The 27372-nt window shown below is 51.5% G+C and overlaps 1 protein-coding gene across 3 annotated transcripts in view; it reads left to right on the top strand.

Moving 5' to 3' along the window:
* The window catches only part of LOC122386569 (transient receptor potential-gamma protein-like), a 96640-nt gene that overhangs the window by 25257 nt on the left and 44011 nt on the right, over positions 1-27372 (top strand). For all 3 annotated transcript variants that reach the window (XM_043375880.1, XM_043375861.1, XM_043375870.1), the window contains exons 2-7: positions 4812-4846; positions 10817-10946; positions 19954-20066; positions 21766-21898; positions 22609-22716; positions 26518-26660. In XM_043375880.1, the coding sequence (XP_043231815.1) occupies positions 10890-10946; positions 19954-20066; positions 21766-21898; positions 22609-22716; positions 26518-26660 (554 nt within the window). In that variant the 5' untranslated portion in view covers positions 4812-4846; positions 10817-10889. The remainder of the gene's footprint in view (positions 1-4811; positions 4847-10816; positions 10947-19953; positions 20067-21765; positions 21899-22608; positions 22717-26517; positions 26661-27372) is intronic.

Genomic DNA, 27372 nt, shown 5'->3' with positions numbered 1-27372 from the left:
GCGGCTGGGGAAGTGATTTCAACGGGCGAATAGTACCCGTACATAGATTTCTCAGCGGTACGAAACAGCCTTGAACGTGACCGTGTCTCGTCACAGCGGGCATTCATGCGATGAAGGAGCCGACCACCATATTTCAGCCACTACCAGAGTGGCTCGAGGAGTTTTAGGGCCACATTTGGATCTGATCCCAACCAGAGCCGCCGTCACCCGCCAGATCGTAATAAAGTCATCCAGACTGTGACAACTTTGGAGACATCGCAGAAAGATGACATGGGAGCGATGTCGTATAAGTTATTGGCGCTGTTGAACAAAGACAGCTCGAGGGCGCACATTTTGGTCATTACGACTTGGAAAACTGAGAAGATGGTGTTTTCTTTGGCTGCACAGTGCACAGTGGGAAAAACGTTACCGGCAGGGATGAATAAGGAATGAATCGATGTTTTTCTTGATGGGTTAGGAAACGTAATAAATCTGGCCATGATCATTGACTGTCCATTATGGTTTTTCTTTTTTCTAATTGCTGCCACATATATCACATTCGATGACTGACTGTCTTCATCGACTTTGCATGCCCACAGTCTCAGCGGGGAAAAGAGCGTTCGATAAATTTGTATGAGGAGCACAGTATCCGTGGCTCCCTTTCACGACACAGACTTTCCCTGAATTTGATGCACAAGAAACAAGGAAACCTATGAATACACTAAAATGACAGCAAGAAGTGGAAACATGAGCTCATTCCAACCACCTACCTGTGCCTTTTACAACAACAAACGAAACAAAGAGTTGATTTGTCTACATCTCACTCCAAAGAACCCTCAGTTCAGCCGGGACCTCGGAATCCAGTCACCGTGCACAACAAACGTCACGCTTTGTTTGTTTACTCTGCCAGGAATATCTACATTTCAGACGTTTTTATCAGCCGTTCGCAGAAGCAAAAACCGCTGTAAACACAGTATCTAGAGTAACCCCGAACATGGGGCTCCTTTGTCCAGCGACTCCTGAGAAGCCGACGCTGCATCATACCGCGTCGGATTTGTATCGATTCCGCCCGCGGCACCCCCGTGGCCTGTTCAGAGATTCCGGCAGTGTGCAGCCCGGCACGCATCGCCGCCGGGATAATGCCGCCTGGTGACGTCACCAAACGCAGCGGCGCAGGCTGTCATTACGCCATTTGTCCTAATCTGCGCTTTGGAAAATGGCAGCTCATGAGCTCAGTGGTATTCTTGTCACGAAATGAAAAAGCACTAAGGCACAAATTTCCGTTGCATTGGCACCCACTTTTATTGCAATATGGTGCAAAGTTCGTATGCGTTCCTCGGGCTGCCATCGATCTCTGTTCAACCGCACCGATGGCCAGGCAGCCTATATAGGTATGTCATGCTCAGCACAGCAGCAGACTTGCGAGACCAACATATCTGTGATCCTAGTTTATTCGGAGTTCTGTCGAAATCTCGACAGATGAAGTTATAGGTACTCTGACAGTAGGCCTAGTTTTATACGGACATCGCTGTTGCATAATCATTACATTGATTCCATTGCAAGAAGTGATACTTTATATAAATGCAAATAGTAACAACAACACGCTCCTCACCATCGCATGCAACTGGCGGCATGCCTTGACTATGCACAGCAGCATACCATGCATGCACCTGACCTGTTGCCACACTGTGGACATCCCGTGACAGCCCATGACATGCTGTTGACCTTCAAAGTGAACCGACTCCCGTGGGTCCGACATTGCCCACAGCCGCGTGCCATTTCCTGCCGCCCGCCGCTGTGTGAGAGAATGGCTAGTACGAGAGGCCGATCGATGGACAGAGTGGGGAGCCGGGGAGAGAGCGCCGGATGACGGAGCGATGACACGATTCGGGCCCCGCCGAGGACAGTGGTTCCCCGGCGCGGCCCGAGCCTGGGTCCGACACACACAGTCCCTCTGTCGAGGACTGTATGTAGTTCCCCGCCCCGGCCCGAGTCTCGGCCCGTCTCGGCCCGTCTGCGCCGACACACGGTCCTCGGCAGCCAGCCGGCTCTGTTTATTTGGAGAGAGGGCCGGAGGCGGGTCGGGCAGAGTGGCGGAGGGGCGCCGCCGCGCCGGTCCTGATGACGAGTGGCCGGCGCGGCGGGCGGCGGAACGGCGGCCCATGGAGCCCGCCGGCAGCGTCATCGGTTACCGCCACTGGCCCGATTGTACGGCGCATTGGGAGCTGGCCGGCCGTGGGTGAGCGAGCGGCAAACGGCGCTGCACGGACATGGGAAAGAGGGAGGGAGAACAGGAGCCAAAGACATGGGAGAAAGGAAGGGAGGGCGATAGGAAAAGGGGCGCGCTATGGACATGTGAGGAAAAATAGAGAGAAAGAAGAGAATTAGAGAGGAAGAGCAAGATGGTGAGTGAGAGCGAGAGAGAGAGAGAGAGAGAGAGAGAGAGAGAGAGAGAGAGAGAGAGGAGAGAGAGGAGAGAGAGGAGAGAGAGGAGAGAGAGGGGAGAGAGAGAGAGGAGAGAGAGAGAGAGGGAGAGAGAGAGAGGCGGGCGACCGGATACATTGAGATGGGTAGCGCATGAGGAATGAAGGTTAGGACGGAAGGAGGAAGAGCAATGGTGCCCAGGCAGCAGGAAAAAGATAAAGGAGAGAGAGAGAAAGAGAGAGAGAGAGAGAGAGAGAGAGAGAGAGAGGAGAGAGAGAGAGAGAGAGAGATGAGAGATGGAGAGATAGAGAGAGAGAGAGAGAGAGAGAGAGAGAGAGAGAGAGAGAGAGAGAGAGGAGAGAGAGAGAGAGAGAGAGAGAGAGAGAGAGAGAGAGAGAGAGAGAGAGAGAGAGAGAGAGAGAGAGAGAGAGAGAGAGAGAGAGAGAGAGAGAGAGAGAGAGAGAGAGAGAGAGAGAGAACGGCGAAGAGTGTGAGAAATAGAGATTTAGCTCAAGGAAAAGAGGAATCAAATGGTTTATTGCAATACCAATGCCCGGTTTTCTGAAACCAGGATGCCGGCAGAAGGCTGCAGTGTTGTTAGTTTTCAGGCGGTTTAGTCTCTAAATATTGTGACATATTTGTGCGAACCTAATTCACACAAACCTTTACCCAGTGCAATGTTGATAACCAAGCACACAATGTGATGTCCGAACACTAACAGCGTGTAAACTATCTCAGTCAGCAGCTCTCTAGCCCCCCCCCCCCCCTCCGTCTCTGGTGTCGCCGCGGCCCGCTGACGGCAGGGCGGCTCCACTGGTCCGCCGGCACTCAATCAATCTGATCCGAGCGGGCTCATCTCCGGCGCCGGCGTCCCCCGGGGCGCGGCCGCGCACGGCTCGCCCGCTCATATCACTGCCGCCACCGACAGCCAGCCTTCCGACGCGGCCGCGTCGCCGCCGACACCCCGCCCTGACCCACCCAGACATCCTCCACCCCCAGCCGGCCCAGCCTGGCGACTCCGAGAGGCGCGGCGCCGGGCCCGGCCGGCCGGCGGCCCGGCATTGATTGGTCAACACCGGCTCCCATTTGGCGGATAAACACAGTCGGTGTTGTGTTTCATTGCGACTGGAGGGCCGTTTGCGCAGGGCCGGCCGCCGGACGGAGCAGGCGGTCTCCGCCGAGCCGGAGACGCCGCCCGCCAGACTGGGCTCCGAGCCGGTATTAGCCGCTGGATTCTAGCAACCGCTCCTTCGCTGGTGCGAGAAAAGCTCTGCTGTTCCACTGTGGCCTCTGGAAATTAGAATTCGGTACCATGACCATCGCCAATAATAGCGCAGCTATCGCACTCAAGCTACTCGGCTATGCAAATGAGCAGGCCATGGAAAAGATAACGTTCTCTCGAACGTATCGTAGTACCCCAAAAGGTGTCCAAAAGTCGGCAGAGATCACCTCTACGGGCGCAGCGGTTTGAGTTAGCGACCAAGCACGCCACTGGGTCACGAACGGTCGATGGAGGTTCCCGGAATGTCAGCCGACCTCTTGGGTCCCTCTCGGAACACGGGGTGCGCGCAGGACAATCAGTCACGATGGTCCTCTTAGTCGGAGAGGGTGATTTCACTTGTTTAAAAACGTTCATCGTAAACTAATAAAGCAGAGCATTCAGCTTCTCAAAGAGCATAGCAAAGATAACTGCCATCTGATATTTACCGATCTTTCTGAGTTAATGCAAATAACAGTCCGACCAGCAAACTGTTCACGGCCATCAGACAATGCTTGACATTTGACATTGATGCTGGATGTTGCGGATTTAAAACAAAGCAAAGCATGTTTTTCACTAATGACGATAACGCAAGTATCCAGCGCTATATCGTGTGGGCTGGCCTTACCACGGTTTAATTGTGGTTCGTTTCACTCGGCCTGCTCCGCTGGGCAGTGCAGAGAACTTTCCTGACAGACTTGACGAGATCCTCGCGGCCTCGTCGCCACACTCTGCACGACTGAAGATGTTGCTACGGTACACAACGTGACTCAACTGGGGTGAAATGACAATATTTACCGTCCCGGTAACTGAGAAGACGAGGGAAAATAAACAAAACATAAATCATGTAGCCCATCCAGAAACGGAGAGTTCCTTTCCATTAGCAATCTGTTGCAGTGTAGGTGGATCCGTTGCCGACAATAACAGTACAATCGAACCAGACAAGGAATGAAATACGAAACAAACGCACATGAGCGTGTTACGTTCATGCAATATGTTTTTTCTTCACAGTTGTTAGCAGGATAAACGCTCTTTTTAGGCTATTTACAAGCTGTTGGTACAATGACTTTCTTTGAAAATGTTGTGTTCCTTATGCATGCAATTGCATAATCATTCGTGCATGTTTTGAATGACACGTCTTCTGTTCCAGATAAAATGAATACAGACGTCTCGATTTCTAAAAAGGTAAGACAGCTCCGACTTGTGCAGCTCATTAAAAGCAACACAGAAAATGTACCATTTACGAACTGTCTTTCAACCTCATGTTCGGTTTGAATGCTCCAAATTATAGATAAGCGACAAAACCTATTCGTGCATTTGTAATGGTAAATTGAATTAGAGGGGATAAAACAAGCGTAAAGCGTAAAGCAACATAGCATGTCGCAGGATGCCTATCACTTAAGACGAATTTCATAACACAAACATAGGGATCGATAAAGCTAACTTATTAACTCGATTACCCTAAATTGACCGTCCGTGGTCCGCCTCACACGCCACGATCACGCAGCCATTTTCTGGTGGACATGAAGTATATTCCTGCGGAGCGGAGCAAGGATGCCTTCAAACACCCACCGTTAATGTATTCGCCTTATAGTCTATACGATATATTCGCCCTATGTGATGTATTCGCAATGGAGCACTGTTCACTGGGTCACCCGCCCAGGAACGCCGACCGTAGCAGAGGCGGAAATGGCGTGTCCCGCTGCCCGGAGTGCCCACCCCGAGCCCTGTCGGCCTGGGGGTCTCGGCCTGGGTCGATGGGTGCCACCGCTAACCCCCCGTCGGGCTGAGACAGGTCAGGTCAGGTCGGCCGGTGCTGACCCGGACGGTCGGTTGGGAATGGCCTTGTAACCACGTCAGGTCTGGCCTGGCTGACGACTGACGAGTCCTACCCGATTTAGTCTGAGATGGTCTGGAAGTTGATCAAATCGGTCGTCCACCAGCCGGGTCTGGTATGGTCTGATCTGGTCTCGTCTCGTCTGATCTGATCTGGTCTGGTCAGGCCGGGTCTGATATGGTCTATTCTGGTCTGTTCTGTTCTACTCTGCTCGGTCGGCCGCCGCCAGCCGGCCGGCGCCGTGGTCCGACCCGGCCCGTCAGCGCGGACAGGACCGGTCGGTCGGACGCCGTGGTGCCGCTCCCCCGGCGACGTGGCGCTTGATAAGACGGCCTTCTTTCATCAGTCGCCGCGGCCCGCCCGGCCGAAGCAAGGGGCAAAATAGAAAACAATGGCTGGCGGGTGGGCGGCGGTCCTGGCGCGCCGCGCCGATTGTTTGCCGCAAATGGCCGCCGCGGACGTCTGAGGATGGCGAGAGTGGCGACGGCGCGGACCGACAGCAGCGGAGGGAAGGGAAAGGGAGAGGAGAGGAAAGAATGAATGTGGAGAAATAAGGCGGATTGAAAACGGAAAATCAAGAAATCGGCAAGTCGATGAACATACCATAAGAGTAAAGTGCAAAGATCAAAGTAGGGATAAAGAATAACAAAAGTAAAATAGAGCACGAAAAAAGGGACGTAGAAAGGGAAATGCTGAACAATTATTGGCGATGGATGAGAGAGGTTCGTCTCTCTTCTGGTAGAGCAGCAGACATGAGCAATGAGAAAAATGGATCGAGATCAGAATGTGATCGGCCCTACATGTGAGGAAAAGAGGGTCAGACAGACGAAAAACGGCACGATACAATGATAAAAGTCTTCAAGGAAGAGGTCAAGGTGATGAGAAAAAAGGCAAAAGTTGCATTAGCCGCCATATTGTATTCGGAATATTCTTCCTCCACTTTCTCATGCACAGAAAAGAAGGCGGCAAAAACCGTAGCAAATATACGGCGGCCATCAGAGCACAATTTATAACGTTTATCTCCTTTATGATGCTCTTTTTCTGTAATCTGGCGCATCCCGCTGGGCAGGCTGCAGACACATCTGTCTCCAGTGGCTGCGGTTATAGTCCGACGCAGGCCGGGCTGGCGGCGGCACGGCGGAGCCGAGCGGGTGGGTAGGCTGTGCCGCATCGCACGACTGTACTGCGGGACAGTGGACTCGCAGTGAACACGGCGGCTCCCGTCTGGCTGCAGGGGAGGGGAAGAGACAGCGGAGAATAGGGAGATGGGGACGAGTGAACGAGGGATTACTTGCAGTAGGAAACAGTGCTTACACAGATATAAACATACAGAAAACTAATGTTGTACCGACAAAAATAACGCTTTATATGGAATATAGTATATGCAATAAAAAGGGCTAACGCCTGGTGGCTAGCTAACAGCGTTTGTGCGCTCATAACTCAAATCACTACTCTCTGAGCTCTACAGTCAGGTCTGTAGCTATAAAAGCAAAGCAAGCAATACCATTTATACAGATGAGTGGCCTTATCTACTCTGAGATTCATCAATCATCTGACGCCGAAGCACGGTTTTGCAATAACACTTGAAGCCAATTCAGTTCAATGGATTTGACCGTAACGGGAATTCCAATCGCCACTGTTTCACGCCCAGTTGTTAATACCTACGAGTATGACCAGAGCTATGGCACGCCCTGTTGAGAGAGCGCCGTCCTGACCGGTATCTCTGGTGCTCGACCCGACCACCCGCGCTCAGACCCGCGTCACCGACCGATCTACGATCACGGCATTTCCCCGGAGAGGCGACTTCAGTCGGCGGCCGATCACATTACCGCCAATCACGGCCTGACGGTGGCCCTGGGAGCGGCTGACGGCCCAGCGCCGACCGGGTACCGGCCGCGACCGGGGGCCATCAGCCGGCCACGCACCCATCAGTGCAGACACACCGTCCTCCGGGAGCCCACCGGAGCCGGCCGGGAGCCCGCCGGAGCCGGTCCGGAGCCGGCGGCGGCCGCCCGGGTCCTCTCCTCGAGGCCGTTAATTACAGCGATAGCCGGTCGGATGGGCCGGCGCGGTCGCCGAGCTGTCGCTCGAGCCTGAGGGCCCGTGTGACGGGAGCGACATGGTTATGACCAGAGGGGAATGACGCCAGGAATGAGCCAGTGCCGGCCGGCTGGACGACAGTCGCAGACACGTAATCAGCACTCCCCCTGCGATTGGTCGCGGGCGGCCCGTTAGCGGAGAGACGGACGGATCGAGACTGACTGCGGGGACAGTTCGGGACACAGACAGCAGAAAATGCAGCTCCTTGTCTGTTCTCTACAGAAAACACACATTCCTGTTACCACCGTACCGGCTGTTCACAGCTCGCGCTAGATTAAAATGACTTTAATCTCAACAAGCCCAGACAGCATTGCCTGAGCCTGCACAGAAAAGATAAGGCTTGTTTAAAAGCTAGCTCAAAAGGAAGAACACAAAATACATGAACAATCTCAGCAGTTGACATCCACATTACCCAGGCCAATTCCGACACCATCCGCCTGAGCTGCATATGTGTCGGAATTTACGCGCTGCTATTTTCCCGGGTCCAATACCTGCATTTACCGGCGGCTGCCGCCGGCCGGCCGCTATTTGTGCCGCCTCATAAGGCCGCTATCGCCGCCGGTTCTGCCGCTGCTCGAACAGTGCGCTATCGGACACATACGCGTAATACGCGGCTGCCAACAAACACGGCCGGCCGCCGTCTATCTGCAGCTCCAGAAAATTACACCGGCAGCCGCCCGGGGGGGGGGGAGGGGGGCGGCCTGCGGGGGGAGGGGTGTGGCCCGTCATAGCGCCTCTGCCGGCCGGCCGTTAATGCGGCCCAAGTGCCATTAAGCGCGCTGTGATGGGCGCAGATCCCGTCCCACGACCGACTACAAGAGAGCCGACAATATGTGCAGCCGATAGAGGCTCTCATAGCACAATGATGGCCGGCGCGGAATGTGCTACGCTGTCTCCAGGCTATTCCTGATACTGGAGCCGCCCCGAAACGATATCCAATGATCAGCCGGGTGCAGTTTAGCCGTCTGGAATGGCATGCGATCCTCACGGCTGCATTGTCATGGTGTTCGTTGGCAAGTTTTCCCTTCATTAAAAATATTGAGAGGAACCATTATTGGGATACGCATATCGTGGAATATGGCAATGTCATGCCACTGTTATGAATATTATCAAGAACCTTTATCTATTTTCCTCTTTCTTTCTCTTTCTCCCCCTCTGGCCCACTCACTCCTCAGTCCTCACTCCTCTCCCTGGCCCCGAGTCATGACCACAGAGTCACCTCGTCACCTCTCCCAGCTTACGCCCCCCCCCCCCCCCCACCCGCCGCCGCTCGACCGGTCCGACCCTGCGTTGAGCCGTCCAAAGCCCAGCGGTGACAGCTCGGAACTTTCCGAGCGGCCAGCCAATTGAGCGGATAGTCCCACGGAGGCGGCGCGGCCAGCCTGATGAAGGTCAGAGCCGCGGCGGACCGCTGCCGTCCCTGGCCGGTCAGCGGGCCGTCCTCCGTGGATCGACCGGGCCGCCGGCACGGCGGACACCGGGCGGTTACCGACATCGCCCCCCCCCCCACAGACATCGCCCCGCGGACATCGCCCCGCCGAGATCGCCCGTATCGCTCGACCGTGCGACCCCAGATCTTCCGCCACCGTCGGAACATGATTGCAGATTTATTATTTATGTGCAATCACGAGATGGGTTCGGTCTCTTTACAGCTATCCAGATAAAACTGGTGACTGCCACTTTAACTCGCGCATGTGAAAAGCGCTGACGTTGCATTATAGCCGAACAAACACTCTCCCTGAGAACACCAATACAAGTTTTTTTTTTGTAAAACATGTCCACGACCACCTTTCTTGGAATCGGAGAGCGTTTGGCATAGGCCACCGAAATATCTTTCGAATGTAAAGTACAGTGAAGCGGCAGTTCATGAAGAAGGCTGAGTGACAACAGTGCATTAACCCGGCAGGCGGTGGGCCTACCAGCCACCTTCCGCGCGGTGGGGGGGGGGGCACTTTTTTGCCCCCCCCGTATCTCCGAAACTACTGGATCCGGAAAATTCAAACGGCGTTCGATATCCTTGTCAAATTTGTCGAGGGAAACCAAATTTCATTGACTTCGGGGTCACCGATGACGTCACAGGTCAGGTCAAAGATAAAATGTTTCACCGTTCACGGGGCTTCTAGGGAAAGCGCTATAACACCGAGTAAAACGCATTTTGTCGAAAATCAGCGATAAGGCGTCAGTTGTCTAGTACATATGTTGCTATTAGAGGCCACTGGTCATACCAGGTCAGGTCACAGGTCAGGTCACCAAAGGTCACCAAGAGTCACCACATGAGCCCAACATTACTAAGGTCATGCGATGCATGTTTTATTGACAGTTTTTCATTTCCAACTCAATGGTGTTGGTTATAAGACCATCAGGTACGGTTTAGGTCACTTTCTGGTGGAGGTCAGGTCAAGGTCAGGTAAAAAAAGATCAAATTTCAAAGTTGATATTTTTGCATAAAATGGGTATCGATTCGATGCAGCTCGTCACGGGGAGTCTAATGGTGGTCTTTGTTTTGCGCTGCAAGGTCTAGAGTTGCTAAAAATTGAGTTTGAAAATTTGACGTCATCAATTTTGAACAGTTTTTTCGCTATAGCTTGGCCAAAAAAAGAGGTATCGATTTCAAATTTGGTATGTAGATAGAAGGCGGTAGGGGCTATCACATATATTCCGGTTTTTCGAAATTCAATAAACATTTTTGATTTTTTGGCTATTATATTCAAAAAATCTTTTTTGATTTTGGGGGTCAAAATCCAAAAAATTCGAAAAACCGAAATAGCAGTTTTGTAGCCCTTGTAATTCCACACCTTTTATGTCTGAAACATTTTTCTGTATCTCTAAAGCTGTAGGCCTGACAGCTCTTCCCGCGAAACCTTTTTTTGGGTCGAAAATGGCGAAAATGACTTCACTCTGACGTCATTAGCGGCCAACCTATCATAGCTTTTGGAAAAAATTTTGGTCACCATGTGCGCTAGCTGCTCCCGGGAGGGTACTGAAAGTTTGGTGACGATCGGCGCAGCGGTTCTCGAGATATATCGAAAAAACTAAAGGGGGGCAAAAAAATGCCCCCCCCCCCCACCGCCTGGAAGGTTAACGGCATCGATAAACAAAAAAGTTTTCGCTGTAGCGCCGCTTCCCAAATACCCAGAGCTGCCTCCCTGCCCAGATATCTGCCCCAATCACTGGGCGTTGGCAGCGCTGACCTCTGACCTCTGACCCCTGACCGCCAGGCGCCGGTGGACAGCTAGCAGCACGGCCACGTCGCCGGTGCCGCTGGTGCCTCTGGCGGGCGTCGGGCGCACCATGCGCGAACCTCTGGCCAACCACGGCGGCAGCGAGCCCACCGCGCTCGCCGAGACGGTACGTGAGGCGAGGGGCGAGGGACTGGGGACGGGCGGGGTGGGAGGGATGGGACAGGGAGAGACTGGGAAAAGACAGATGCAACCAGGAGAACAGGTAGAACTTGAGGGGGTCGCGTGTGGTAAAATGGAATGGGATGGAGTGGAACAGAGGGAAGGACGGAGGTATGACCCTCGGGGTATAAGAACGGGGAGCTGATGGGATGATGGTGAGGCCCGATACAGGGCGGCAATGACACTGGCCAGAGGGATGGGATGGGATGGGAGCGGGGACGGGATGAGGCAGTACACACACTGAATGGAGGCGGAGCCGGAGACAGCGACGGCCGCGCCGCGCCGGGGCGGGGTGAGAGGAGGGAGGCGTGGCGGGGAGCGCGGGCCGATGCAGATAAGAGCCTCTTGTGTTTGGCCGCGGAGACAATGCATGCATAAGAGCCATTGTTGTCGTGGGAGCTGTGATGGATGCGAGGCGGGATTTTTGCACACAGTCTCCGGCTGAGGCTTCATAAATGGTCTACAAGTGCCGCCGGCACTGAATACTTTCCCTTTGTTCTGAAAGTTTATAGAGGACCAGCCCCAAATAATCGCAGGCTGCATCTCCTGTCACTGCCTTTGAGTGGTAACTGCCTGAATGGTATCACTGCCGGGGACTGCTGAAAACGGAGTACGGTCCCGCGAACGGAGCATTTTGTACCATAGCCCTCCAATACCTGTTTATTCGATGCACCTTTTTAAACAGTGGGTACAAAGAAGTTGTTGATACAGTAATTGGAATTCTGGTATGTTTGGACTAAATTTTGTTGCACAACGGCTCACCAACATTTGGAAGGTACTTACCTACAGTTTAGATGGGACGTTTGTTTTGTTATTGTTTTCTTTAATTGATCTATGCTTTAGCCAGCCATCCTCCCGACAATTTATCACTTGGTTTCGCCGTTTCGCCTCTTAGATCAAACTTTTCTCTGCAGCACCCTCCGGCGTCCGTGAATTTATGTGAAATCCAATTGAAGGTGACGGCTATGGTCTTTTGGAAGATTGATTAGAAGCCCGCATTTAATCCCCGAGAGGGCCCTGAACATCAAAGCTAAAGGTCCGGAAGGCGGTGTGGAGTTTTATATTGATTGATTTAGGTGATACCAAATACACCAATGCAAAAAAAAAAACACGCATGATGTCAACAGTTTTGTTTCTTCTATCGCGTATTGCGATGGATTCAATATATAATGAAGGGCATCTACTGATATTCGTAGTTTCTCACATCGGTTGCAAATGATCTACAGGGTGAATTTTTTTATAGGGTAAAAAGGTTTTTAGCCTAGAGGTACCGAAACATATAGCAAACACAAAAAATATATATTCACGTGAAAGAAAATTGTTTGTCATTTTGTTTTCAGGACCTTTTAGAGACTTCTTGGGACTCATTCTGTCATAGTGAGCTTAGCGAGTACGCAGTCATCCGAGTAACGCGACCCATCAGGAGACGGGCTCATGCTTGCGTGCATTAAAACGGTACTCACTTCGAACACGCTCTATAAGCCTAAAAGGAGCTCAAACGAAAAGTTTATGTGTGCAGATGAAATGTCAGAATGTGCTTATTACAAAAAAAAAAAACATTTTTTTTGCAGTTGATGTGTTTTCTGGTACCACCATCGCTCTTTACTTTTTGCCCTGTATAAAAAATCACCCTGTATGTCTCACGCTTAAAGGTAGTGTGCCAGCTTTCTTGGACCATATGGAGTTAATGACTCGGATAAGGAGAACCGGATTTTTAGAACTTATCCATACCTTCAAAAATTATGGAAACGTCTTAAATTCTTCAAATTTTGAGTACCCCAGTGCGAAATTCGCCCCGACGGGTTGTCGGTCGTACCCCAACCACATTTCACACCACTGGCCGTTTTCACGACGGAATAGCAGGCATCTATTTAATCCCCATTTAATCCTTTAGTTCCTCAGGAATTTTAGTAGTTCTTTTTAGTGGGTTCCCCAGCTTTCGAATGAATGGTGCGTTAGTTTGCTATTTTTCTATTAAATATCACATCGATTTACTTTATCTAAGGATTTATCACTAATATCAACATAAAGCGTAAGCACAATTATAAAATTATGAAATTATTAAATACTAGTACAATAGTTAAAAAAAAGATACTGAGTTGCCAGGCTACAAAGAATATATTCATTTATGGCGCACGACAGACATTTAGAAAGCAGCGCCCTGTTTTATTGCACGCTGCTAGCCGCTTCCATTGGGTTTTGCAGGCCGACGTCATTGGTCGTTACACGTATGATGTCACGCGACTTGTGGCCTGTCACGGCTCTTTAATGATCTCCACTAAATGAATGCAACAATGGCCTTTTAAGTTGATCTCTGTGGCCATCTGTCTATGGAGCGACCAATATGAAAGTTGGGTGAATTTACCGGGGTTACATGACTATGAGCAAGCAAATGTGTATCAGGAATGGATTTAGGTGGAGAATTGCGCTGGACCATGAGTGCTCGAACGCTCCCAATTCCACGCCGGTTTGGCTTTGGAGCCGAGACAGACGATGCGGGTCAAGGTCACCGCTGGGGTAACGGTGGATTGGCTGCGCCCGAGCACCCGTAACGCGGCACAATTCTCCATCTATGGATTTTCCTATTCGCTCAGCATTGTGATAGGCGTTCGTAATAGCATTTACTCTGCTCATGTACCTATCCCCGGTTATTTAAAAGAAGTTTTTGTGGGGGAATATCACGGCTTTAGGTACTCGGTGGCCCTATTCACGACTTTCAAAGAATGCTCCGATAACTAAACACCGCACAGACCTACTGCATTAGTGAATCTGACAGAAGGTCTGTGGAATTACATCCCCCCTCACCACACCCCTAAAAACTCATCCAGTGTCCAAAACCACTTTTATCGACTCGCAAAAAAAAAACACACACACACACATACACACACAAAGCATGGGGCATGTCAGCTCTCAGTTCATTTATCATTGTCTTTACCATGGTTCAATTGCATTGCGCGATTTAAAGCACGTGAGTGCCTATATAGTATATATGTAGAAAATAATATCTACAGCAAAACATCCAAAATTACAAAGGCTACAATGCTTAAAAAGTAGGTTCATCAAGGAAGCCCATTTTTACTTGCGTTGTGTTCCCAACCATGCGATTCCAACGCAGGCTATTCGCAACGTCTGTTAAGGCACGTTAACAACTGACAAGCCGCCACCGCTGCCATTTATTCATAGATGGTTGATATCGCAGCTTAGGCGTCAGCAGCGCGGCCCACAACGCGTCGGCGCCAGCGCACGCAGCTGTTGGCACTCGGCAGCCGGTGTTGCGACTTAACGGCCGGCCGGCCCCATGAAGGAGAAGCTCTTGGTGAAGCTTTGTGATCGCCTCATAGCCGCCTTGGATGTCATCTTTCTTGGCAGATCCATCCGTTCAGATGGTGCGGTGCAGTCTGGATAAAGGACGAAGTCCAACGCCGCTAACCCCGCGACCGCCACCCCACAACGTGGCCGCAGACCGAACGGGCGTGAGGGCCGTAAGGGCCACCCCGCCATCCGGTAGGTGGCTGAGCAGCCGGGCGCAGCGGCGCCTGGGCGGCGGCCGCGCTGAGATGAAGTCCCAAACCGCCATGTCGCCATCACCGCCATCACCATTGCTGCAGCTGTTCCCAACCGCCTCAATCGCCGCCGTTTTGCCAGCAGTCGCGCCGCGGAATGGCAGAAGCTCCAGAGTAGCCTCCAGCGCCCCTCTCCGCACGTGTGCAGGTGCACTGCGCCGCCGCCGGGTCCGACGTCCAGGCAGAACATGATATTTCCATGCTGCTCCGACGGTGGGCTGGTCTTGTTTGGGCGTTCCTCCACTGTGACGTCGGTCACGCCTGCCCCGGCCAGGGCGCAGAGGCCGACGTGTCACCATCCGGTTGCAGTCCTCAGTCGGGTCGCAACGTGTACCTCTTCCGCAGCGTGGAGCGCGCTCCCGCTGGGCAGCGATACAGCCAAAAGTAGCATAGCATGCGGGCGGCCAGCGCTGCGCCGGACAGCGGACCCATGCCGGGGGTATGCCGGTCTCGGCCATTAGCGGGGTCGTCGGGGCCGAGGCTGTACATACAGCTGGTGACCGCGTGAGCCGCCAATCGAAGCTCACGGCTTATAAGCTCGACGCGGGCATCACACGCCGTCCCGATGGGAGCTCCACGACGCCGCCGCGAACTCCAGCGCGGCTCGCAGCGCGAAGACCAGTACGGACGGCCGGGGCAAACGGCGTGCGGGAGTCGCAGGCGACGTTCTGCGGACAGAAAGGGTTGGGCATAAGCTGGTCGGCAGGACACTCTTGAGCCGAGCCTTTGATGTAATTACAGATGATCCAGAAGCATGCACAAAAATTCATGACACACTATTCTCATTTATGTATTTGCTACATATGATATGATATACCAGCTCATGATCAGTGACGCATTCTGGGCAATATGTTCTAAAGTGAAGTAACTGAAGTTACAGCTTAAAAGCTTAAAAAAACAGCTTAAAAAAAACACACACACACATTCGATAGCTTATGAGAATAACATGCCTTGTGTGCTTAATGCAGGAAAATATTTTTTCCACTTTTTTAGAAACAGCAAAAGAGTTGTCAACAAGCCATGTCAACTATCTAAACAATTTTTATGGAAACTGCTCTAGCTAGCTTAAAGTTCCACAACGTTTCCGGAGCACCGTACCCAAACTCAGTTCATGTTACAAGAAAAAACAGTAATAATGCCTCCTAATTTTGAATGAAATATAGGTATGAGTAATTTGATTTGGAAAGCAACAAATTTCCGCACATCATTTTAGCAAAATTACTATTTTCTTCAGCCATCAGGTTACACAAAACTATAGTAAACTTTATGATCTAGTTTACACAAAACCAAAGCCCCGATTTTAACAAATGTAGATAAAATTTAAACAATTTTAAAAAATGGATCGTGGAGAAAATGAAAAGTGTAGATTTGTAAAGCCGGGATATTTCAATTTCACGGATTAGGCACTTAAAGAAATATCTTCACCTTTCTTTGAGCCACCAGCCTTCACCCAAGTTTTACACGAATGTAGTGAAGCAGACAATGTGGCAACTCAAAATTGTGATGGTTTGAGATAATTATGACGGTAAAAGAAAAAGCAACACAAGGTTCCTTACCCTCGTTTTTTCACATGGGTTCAGATGAGGCTTCAACTGTTGCCGACCTGAGGAGCTATAGGGACTTGAGCTTTCCAAAACTCAATTTCTAAGGGCACTGAGCAGTGTTTGGCTTTCACACGAATGCGATAGTAAGTTATATGAAGTTGACAAAGCAAGCAAAGCAAAGCATGATGCCCCGCGCGTCCGCCCGCGACCACGCCCCGCGTCCGACTCACGACCGCCGCGTGACCCGAGGCGCCCGGCGGTCACGTGACCTACCGGCCGGAACTGCAAACGGCCTTCACCACCATTCTTGTATGACGTCATATCCTACTGAGGTGCTGATTGGTCGGAATTAGATACCTGAAGGTAATTATCTGCCGTAGTTATTTTTGTTTCATTGTTTTGCGTGTTTTCTTATATGAAATGTAATTAAAAAATTTGTCATATTTTAATCACCATTAAAACATAACTGAATAGGTATAAAAGAGAACTCGATATATACTTTCCTTGTTTTTAAGAATTCCGGAATTAGATACCCGAGGGAGCAAAGAGGGAGCAAGTTGCCACGCTGATTTAATACCTCATAGTCGAAAGGTGGGCTACTAGAACCAAAAATTGCTGTGTTTGTAAATAAATAAGTGATTTGAGGGCAAAAAATGCCCGGATTTAAACTTTTAAAATTATTTTGAACATAAAATATTTCAGTTTGAGGGATGTTAAGGCCTCTAAGGGTAGGTACTTTTTAGGTATCAAATAAGTTCCTCTGCGAAAGTTCCGTCGTGAAAACGGCCACTATGAACAATAAATGCACACACTAAAATCGCTATTACCGATAGGCTTATCCAATCAAGTTTCGATAAACCCGTTCATCATCATCTCCTGCGGTTTCGAACACGCCTGTTAGGTGGCTTCTGATGCTCGTCGAGGTCGGAATTTCCAAATACGCGTGGTGCGTCGGGCCGCGCGCTCTGACTTCGGCCAAGAAAAATGCGTCAGCTGATCATTGTCATTTCTGCCACTTGCGTGTGGTGTAATGGGGTCATAACTTAAGAGACGGCTGTTTCATATCAATTATTTTACACAAAATCATATTTCAAACCACAAATTATTGTTCGACAGCCAAATTTAAGAAACAATACCAATACAGGCTTACAGTTTAAGGCTCGACATTGTGTTGTCTACGATTAGACAGCTGATAACTCATTCCCGTACGTCGTATGGTCGTAACACTATAATGACCTTTGCTTATTGTCACAAGTGCGCCGCATTCGCGATTGTTGCCCGACGCCTGTTTGCAGGTGAGCCCACTACAGTTGTTATACATATCTAAAAACCGATAAACTTTTAGGCGAAAAAGGCACTATTCCAGGCCCATTTTTGATTTTTTTTTGCGATATTAGGTAAAAACAGAAGCTTCTTTTCCTAGGAAAAATAAAACGGGAAATCTTTCAAAGGTGGCACACTACCTTTAATCCATAGTATTTTCCATACTGAACCATTGACAAGCCACCCCCCTCGCCGACGTCCGTAGCCGGTGGATGGTGCTGTGTGCCGGTGTCTGCCCCCCGTTCCCGCGCCGCCATTCGGCAGCCCATTTACGGCCGCTATCGGCTGAACAGCGGCGCTGATCGGCCGCTGCCGCTGCGAACAAAGGCCACTGATGACGGAGAACGGGCGAGGGATGACGGAGGGCGATGACGGGTCTCTGGATATGTTGGTGCTTAGCTCCAGTTGGCTCAATAGCTGCCGACGGTTGGTGGCGTGCATTGTATTTATGCGCTTTTTCTCCTTACAAAATCGTCTTAAAAGTGAACGTATGAAAAAGGTTCCAAGCCCCTAAACGGTGGCTGGGCAGACACAGCATAGCTTTTTCAAAATTATTTATTGCTTTTTGCTTCTAATTTGACGTTTATTTTAGCTGCAAACCGTAGGAGCCCGGGAAGCAAGCCCAGCGGCAAATTGAGCGGTCCGATACCCCATCAGCACATGACAGTACGACCACAACTAACCAGGGAGACCCACCGGGACTCGGACTGCAGCCAACGCTGATTCGAATCCGATACTCCGGATTTACGATGGCGTCCGATTTATAGTTCCCCGATGCTGCGTGAGTATATCTCGCGCCCTCGGATTTAATGCTATAGATTCCTTCTCGCAAAGAAGCATGACATTTCCCAAACAAATGGGTTCGGCTCATGGCCAGTTATGAAATCCAATGTCATCCATCCCGCGTCGGGGCGTGTAGCGATGGGTGTCGTGTGCGTATCTCTTCAGAAGAGGTCATTTCAGTACAATCCACTGACGTCACGATGACGCAATTGGATCACTGCTCCGTCGACAGCGTGTGTCGGTATCAGCGCAGGGCGTCGGCGGGTCATCAGGGGCCTTCCGCTGCCCTCCCCCGGCCTCCCCGGGTCTCCGGAGAGCCCTGGGGGAGTCCCGGAACCCGGCCGTGTCATGGGATGGAGGGCGGAGGCCGGAGCGGGGTGACAGAACGGGTGGGGTGGGGGGCATGGGAGTGCAGCGCCGAGGTAACGCAGCGCTGTACCCCAACGGGGACACGACATAAGATTCTGCGACCCACAGCGACACTGCGCCCCTACGTACCCACGGTGACCAAACACTACATACACCGTGCACCCCCCCCCCCCCCAGCTCCATCACGGTGACAGCATTGCACCCCAGTCCCACCGCGGTGACACTGCGCCCCACGGTGACACTGCCATCTCCACGTTGACACGCTCCGGAAGCGTCTAATGGTGTGTCTTCCTGGCGGAAGGACGGCCCGTCTCCCGGTGGGGTCGGTCCGCTGGTGACACTGGCCGAGCCAACGTGGGCGGGGAGGGGGGGGGGGCAGGGAGCGCCAATCACAGTCGGCGAAAATACAAATACATCATAGAAAAGAATAGTTTGACACGGTCCTTCTTGGTCCCACACACTGAGACTGATCAGCTGAATTATCTTTGCCTCCTTCTGACACAGACGATCACCATCAAAGGCGATGTTTAGTTGGTCGTGCGAGCGCCACAGACGATTTGTTACTGTGCCAGGCCACTGCTGGAACTCGAAAATCCCGGTGATTCATCAATTGTTCCAATCGCAATCTGAGAGTTTGGCGGTTTCTGATGGTCTTTCATAACTTGTTTGATAGTGCTATCTTGTCCCTGCACAGTATTTTACCAACATTTATAAAGTTAACTTAGTCCTAAGTTAAGTCTCGCATTCAAGCCGCCAGTCCACATCATAAACAAAACATCTTACAACGTAATCCACCTGCTGCTTACACCAATGTCATGTTCCACAAGCTCATTTCATGCCGAGTACGGCCCATACTTGTTCATTCAGCAATTAGGCTACCTAAGCCGAGACAATAGCCAGCTACCGCTGCCCTAATCGAAACTGCCGACAGCGAGCACACGTCCCCATTGTGATGATCTAGAGCGAATTCGGGGCTTAGTCGCTGATAGATTTACAGTAATAACGCCGCTGTTCTGGCGGCGTTCGAGCCAGATTGGACCATTAGTTTGGGCGGCCCTCCAAATACCGTCGGGCTGCCGGCCGGCCGGTACTTTATAGAACAAAGTAAGGGCGTTACTTACGGCCGCTAAAACCTGAATGGTCCCGAGCCCGCGAGCAACAAATCATAATAGGCGTCATCTGTAATTTCAGACGATGGACTTCTCATGGGCCCCACAGCTGGTTTTGTAAATCGTAAAAAGTGGTCTTCAAAATTATGCGTGTGCAGAAATGTGTGGTAGTGTGTTTTAGGATTTGAGGAGCCGACCGCCGCGTGTCCTGGTATCAGGAGGTGACCACCGGTTTATGACCGTCCCGTGCCGTTTGATTTCAGGAGGTGACCGCCGCCCAGGATGTCCGCCCCCACCAACAGATGGCCTCGCTCACGCTGGAGGAGAAGAGGTTCCTTCTGGCCGTCGAAAGGGGTGACGTCGCCACCACCCGACGGTAAGAAAAGTGACGTTCGTCACCCTTCAGCGTCTTAGCCCTCGCCCTGGCAGGGCATTTTTCATAACACAGCCTGGCGGGGGGGGGGGGGGTGATGCACCCTCTCTCGCGATTGGCTCCTATGGCACATAGAAACACCAACTTTGGTAGTAAGGTGGGCCCCCTGCAATTCTCTCCCCTGGGCAAAGTTGGTTGCTCTAGAGCAATATTTAGGGGGGGGGGGTATAAATGTCAAAATTTCGCTAAAAACAGGTCAAAAGTTTTCGCTTGTAACTTTTGATCTAATTAAGTTAGAGCAAAAACAAAAGCACCAGTGAACTCAGCACGTCAAGGCGCGTCGAATATTATACTTGTTTGCTTGCTTAAGTGTACTTAAAAAGTTAAGCACATCTTAAGCACAACTTAAGGCTTAAGAATGATCAAAATGCTTAATGTTGCACATCATTCGACTGGGCTGTTCGATGGGAACAGAATGATACCATTTTGAAAGTTTTATCGGTATTATGTGATAAGTTATTGGCACAGACGTCAGTTGACCTCAGTTGACCTCATTTGACCTCACCCATGGATAAGTACACCAAACAAAGAAGCACCAAGTGACCTGCTGTTACGTACCGTGGTTTCAAAGCACAAAAGTGATAGAACGAAGTGGAAATCTCCAGTATTTTCCAAATTGAATATTTTCCCTTATGCTTAACATTCCGACTTAATGACCTCTAACTGACCTCAGGTCAGTGACATAAAAATCGAACTATAGCTATGTTATGCAACTCGGTGAGCTTAGCATATCCTGCAGGCTGCAAGTTTGAAGGAAATAAGTTTAAAACTGTGAGTTGGACAGGTGCGTAAAGAAAATTGAAATTTGACCATGACCTTGTACCGGTTTTTCTAACCTGATGACCTGATCGTTAGGCGGCACGGGCGGACATCGATAGCAGCGCCTCTATCGGTCAATAGGGAAAGCTGGGCTGTAGGCGACGATATACCGGCTGAGTTGTCACACGTTGAATAGGTTTATAGCCATCCGTCTTGTGAAAAAGTTGAACTTTTGCCTTTAATATTTCTACAGGCAATTTTAGAAGTGTCTTCACATGAATTACAAAACCGTTTAGATTATTGTATTCACTTCAAGCCTTCCCTATTGTTCTTGATGATGCGGGAACTATTTATAATTAGTGTTTCTAGCTTAGTAAAAGAACATACTGTGCAAACGATGAAAAAAGCATAAATGGAAAGATTTTAAATGCAATTTTCTCTAACAATTAATGGTAAATTCTTTACATATTAAGGAAAAGGTGCATGCTAACTGATAATTTAAAGTTCTTGGGGCCAGTTGTTTTCTTCTTTTCTTATGTCGCCCCAATGGCCGCGAATACACTTGTGATAACGCCTATCGTCCAAGGTCACCCGGACCTGAAAATTTCAAGTCATATGTAAAAAGGTTGCCCCATAGGCTGTGCCAAATTTGGCGTACGCTATCTTTGAAAAACCTTAGGAGGGCTGCATCAACCCCTCCCCTGCCAGGGCGAGGGTTGGTAGTTAGTACGTTTTTAACAATTACTAGATTCTCAGAAATTCTTTTTGAGGTTGCTTGTAATAAGTCGTTTTGATGTCCCACTACGATTCAGAATTGATGCAGCATTATTATACACGATCATTGCACGATCATTGTTTCACCATGGCCGGACGTGTGTTGCAGCCTGCTGCAGCGGACCCAGAACTGCACCCCCACGCTGAACATCAACTGCGTGGACCCGCTGGGCCGAACCGCCCTGCTGATGGCCATCGACAACGAGAACCTCGAGATGGTCGAGCTGCTCATCGAAAACAAGGTGTGCTGCCGGGAGAGGGAGAGAGGGGGCGAGAGGAGGTAGAGGAGAGAGGGGATGGAAGAAGCCTGCCAAAAATGAAGGGATCTGCCTTTGCAGTAGCCCCGCATTCATTGTGTTTCACACACGATTGCCACCTGAACGCAGTCTGCCGGTCCGATTCCGCCGTTACCCGGCCCAATCGAACCACCACCGCTGGCACAACCACTGGCGGCAGCGGCGGCGGTCGGGCGGCTAATCGGATTGTTTGCAGCTATTTTGTCTTCGTTATCGAGCCCCACATGGGGCGGCGGCGGCCGGCCGGTAATCACGGTCGGTGCCGGAGCCGGGACTGGGTGCGGGCCAGCGCGCTATCGTACTGAGCCACGACACCGGCCGGCCGACCGATCGGACACCACCGGCCGCCGGAGCAGGCTTTGTGTTTACCTTCATTACCACAGAGTTTTTACTGTGCCTGAGAGCATTGGCAGGATTTCCGGCCAAAGGTGGACGTTCAAAGATTTTGTGACAAAGTTCACAATAATTGCCATTGCCAATAAGTCAAAACTCGAAAATAGCGGCACTTGACGACTGTTCAACTGCGTAAAAGATTATGTGATTGGTAGGGTTATTACACGTGCCAAAAGCTCTGTACTCAAAACACGCAGCCTCAATGGCACGCCCCCGCCGACGACTCTCCGACGGACACATAACCCGTGTATTCCGCTGCTCAGGTGGAGACCAAGGACGCCCTGCTGCACGCCATCAACGAGGAGTACGTGGAGGCCGTGGAGGTGCTGCTCGAACACGAGGAGCTCATCCACCGGCCCGGCGAGCTGCACGTGAGTACCGCAGCGAGCTGCACAGGAGTGTCCCACAGAGCTGCACGAGAGTGTCCCCCACAGAGCTGGACGTGAGTTCAGTCGTCCGCCCCGCGACACTGCATATGCCGCCCCCTCCCTTCTGAACCTCGGTAGCTGGGCGAATAGACCACTCTCGTCTCCACGCCTCACTGGAGCATGCCGTGTGCTCGTGTACGCGCTTCGCTGAATCCTCCAACCAATGCCCACAGTGTCATTATTCTGCCAATCATGTTAGTGTCTTACTATTGGGGAGTGGGAGCGACAGACCTGTCACGCAAACGGCGCAAACAATCAATACCAACAACAAAAACTAATGTGTGCCTCCTTTTCTCGTCCCCTCTGGAAGAAAAGACAGAATGCGTCGCCTTTTTTGTCGCCGCCACTTGTGTGGTCAATAATAGCGGTTATTGTGCTGCCGTTTTTATGCTCCGGTATTGTGACGTGCCATTGTAGGGATGATGAAAGACGGCGCATTTATTCATGATGCACATTACATCAGTGGCCAACAGATTGATGATTGGGCAGAACACAGCAGAAGGGGCAACCGACAAACGGGTAATCAGCTTAGACTGGGTGGCCGAGCTTGGCTGGATTCAAATTGCACACTAACAAACCATGCTAATTAAGAGGAGTGCATGCCATTTGTTTTCCCCGAAACCACAGCATGCAAATTGCATAGTCCAAAATATTCAGCAGTATGAGTTCCTCGATTCGCGCGTAGAGCTGTCACCAAGCTGCCATTCCCCGTCCCCAAACAAAGATAAATGTATCTCCAACCCAATCAGAAGCTAGGTCTCGACACTTCAAAGCCAAACACGTCTCCAATAAGTCCGAGCAGTGGTACAATTTCCCTCTCGCCAGTCACACCATGTCTTGTATCGCCGGTTTGGTGTACCGTTCCCCTGCCCGCCCGCCGCCGGGGGCTGAGACTGCCGCTCCAACCTCGATCTGAGGCGCAGCGAGCGTGTGTCAACTGGCGAAAACTGGCTGAAGAACGCCGCGCCGACTGTAGCAGTCAGCGCCGCGCCGACTGGGCCAGTGAACCCCGGGGCGGAAGCGGAAATGGTGGAGTTTGGGGGAAGAGGAGGGGGGGGGGGGGGGAGCGGCGCTGAAAACGCAGATATGGGGTTAGAAGTGGCGCCGGCGCGTCACAAACGGAGAACTCGGAGAGCCGCCGGATGACGGCGGGAGTAGGGAAGGAGGAGACGGAACTGGAGAGAAGGGATGGGAGCAGGCGGGAGTGGAGGGTGAGGAGATACGAAAAGATTGGATGAGGAGAGCAGGCTCGAGAAGTGGCGGAGAGGTGATTCACATGCGCAAAGAAGAGCACGATCAAACACAAAGGACTTTAGACGACTTCAAAAGGTCGCCGGCCGTGGAGTGTGAGGAAGTCGGGAGAGTCGTCTCGCGCGGCCGGGCCGTAGGAGGTGGAGAGCCGGGCCGCAGGAGCCAGGAGGCGGAGAGCCGGGAGGTCAGCAGGAGAGGGAGCGCCTCAGACCGCGGAGGGAGGTCAGCCGCCCGCCTCCGTCGGGAGGGCGGGTCGGCGGCTCGCCCCGCCGTCTGTCAGCATGACAAACGTGCGATCGTTTGCGGCGATTTGTGCAGCCGAGCGGCGTGATTGTCCGATGGGCCGTGCGCGGCGGCCGGCTATCGGCGCTGATGGAGCCGGGTCAGCGCCGGAGGCCGGGGCGCGACCCGCGCTGTATCCGGGCCCGGCCGGGGCTCGGGCAAATACTGTGTCCGCGGCCCGCCTGTGCCCAGCGTTTTGTCCGCTATTCAGTAGGCGGATGGCAACCACAGACACCCTACCTCCGGGTGCGGCATACAATGCCTGCGTCAAAAGTTTGTGAATCGATATCAGGCTGGCCGTGCTGAGCAGCCTTTCCAGAAAGTTGATCGCATGTTTCCACACCAGCCGATGGGAAACCCAGTGGGATAAATGCATAACCGTTCGGCATAAAAAGAAACAAACTCCATGCATCGGACGGTTTCCAATTTCCGAGGCCGCTCCCGGGACGGCAGTAATTTGTTGACAGTGAACGGCGACGTCGAACTTTCGGTTGGCATTCAACGTCCGACGTCGCCATTCACCGAGATAAACTGCATAGGCCGACGATTTACGTCACTGGCAAAAACAGACAACATTGCGGAGGCGAGCAGGCGGCCAGAATTTCACTGAACGATATCCGGCCAGCGACAGCGCGCCGCTGTGGCTGTGTATAACTTCCGTCAGACATGCATACGGGGCTGATGCAACACATCCACTTTGAGCCCGCATTCCCGTGTGTCTGGTATTGAGCTAAGACACCCAGAAATGGTGCGTCCCTGATTGTCCTCAGAGTTGGTGCATCTCACGCCATTCCTTGTTCATCAAAGCTTGCATGTGAACACCACTACACCTTGTCATAGTTGTTCTAAATTGTGTTCATTGCTATAATAGGGGAAGTTGGGGCAATGCCGGAGTTGGGGCAAAGCCGAAATTCGAGATATTTCGAAAACCGTAAGACATGGATGCCACCTGTCAGTGATGCTCTGAAGCTTAAGTGACTACAATTATCGCATATTTGTTACGAGTCGTCATTCGGAATACTTCGGCTGTGAGGGCGCCAAGAGCGTTTTCAAGGTACGCGTTCCTTGTACTACATGCGCCTTTGAAGCTGCATTTCTTACTCATTATGCTACCGATTGTCTGGCCAATTTGGTCAAGTAATCTTCAGCACGTCTTTGCATAAGTGTGCTGCCTATTTGAAATTTATGCGGCACGTTGAAAAGTTATGGGCCTGCAAATGAAAGTATGGCTGGCTGGGGTAATGCCGAAAACGTGCAATTACGCACGTTAAAGCACGCTACGTGGACTTTACTGCTGTAGAATAGCAACGCGAATTTTTAGTCACACAAATTACACTTTCAACCGACACAACGACCTGTTACCTATAAGGAATTATTTACCTGGCATTTTCTTATTACATATATCACACAATTATAACTTCCAGTGTGCACCAAGCGTCCTCAAGCTCTTAAAACGCGTCAGCTTTGATAAATTCTGGATAAAGTTTGAGATAAAGTGGCAAAACATCAATGTCGGCATTCCCCGTAGATCATTTCTCCCATTTTCGGCTTTCCCCGCAGTCCGGGGCAACGCCGAAAAAGTCACTTCTTTGATATTTTTAGTTTGTGCGCTTAACGGTATGCGAATTCATCAAATGCGCCTGGAATGTTAAAAAGGCAAAAGACTGGCCTCTCGAATGACGCCAACAAGAATAGCTTATGTTGTCTACCTTGCGTGCTACGGGCGTCAGAAAAAAAGTATTCGGCGTTCCCCCAACTTCCCCTAATAACAACCTAGCACAGTATTTGTTACCACAGAGTTGGGAGGCGCTGCCGGCCTAATGTTACCGCCCCCTGTCCACAGAGCTGGGGGGGCGCTGCCGGCCTAATGTTACCGCCTCCTGTCCACAGAGCTGGGAGGCGCTGCCGGCCTAATGTTACTGCCCCCTGTCCACAGAGCTGGGAGGCGCTGCCGGCCTAATGTTACCGCCCCCTGTCCACAGAGCTGGGAGGCGCTGCCGGCCTAATGTTACCGCCCCCTGTCCACAGAGTTGGGAGGCGCTGCCGACCTAATGTTACCGCCCCCTGTCCACAGAGTTGGGAGGCGCTGCCGGCCTAATGTTACCACCCCCTGTCCACAGAGTTGGGAGGCGCTGCCGGCCTAATGTTACCGCCCCCTGTCCACAGAGTTGGGAGGCGCTGCCGGCCTAATGTTACTGCCCCTGTCCACAGAGCTGGGAGGCACTGCCGGCCGACACGGCCACGTTCACGCCAGACATCACGCCGCTCATCCTGGCCGCCCACCGGGACAACTACGAGATCATCAAGATCCTGATGGACCGCGGCGCCAGCCTGCCCACTCCGCACAGCTGCAGGTACGTGTTGGAAACTGGGAGGATCCCGCGCCCTCGTACAATGCACGTTATTTATAGCAGATGCTACTTGTTAGAGCTAGAAGGTATTTATTCATAGCTACACATAGCTATATCATGGCTTGTCTGGGAGAAAGCGATCCATCAAAATCTGCATATTTATGCAGCGATCCGTCAGAGTAGTACAGAGCCTGACAAATTCGTCATAATAGCATCCCAGACGTCTTCCTGGGACGAAGTATTGTTCAGCTCTGGGGAGTTAAGCAGTGGGTGCCGCAGTTGCCACCGGAGCACGTGCGGCCATAACAGGATGCTACGCAATAATGACTTCAGACGTGGCCGTACCGGGAATTTTGCCGACCTTTCAGTATCCGACACGCCGATTTGTCATATCGATTTCTGCGGACGCACAGGCAGCCGGCGCACCAGTCCGCATGACTAGACTTTTCCGATTTAGATTCACTCGAATCTATCATTTCTGCGTGCGCTTTACTTCGGCTCCATTCATATCAGGCACACGCAATTGAATTTATGGCCAACTCGTGTCTGAAAAATCTTTACGTGTAGTGTAATAATTTACCGCACGCCATTTTGACAGTGACCTTACGAAACTTATTACAGAGCATCCATTTCCCAGAGGGAACGCACACAGCCCCCCCTCCCCGTCCCCCGACCCGCCTGGGCGGCGCCAGGCTGTTAATCCGGCGATGCGTCA

This window comes from Amphibalanus amphitrite, unplaced genomic scaffold, assembly GCF_019059575.1.
Source record: "Amphibalanus amphitrite isolate SeventyFive unplaced genomic scaffold, NRLGWU_Aamphi_draft 000016F_arrow, whole genome shotgun sequence".
Classification (NCBI taxonomy): domain Eukaryota; kingdom Metazoa; phylum Arthropoda; class Thecostraca; order Balanomorpha; family Balanidae; genus Amphibalanus; species Amphibalanus amphitrite.
This window is presented reverse-complemented; position numbering and strand designations above follow the sequence as displayed.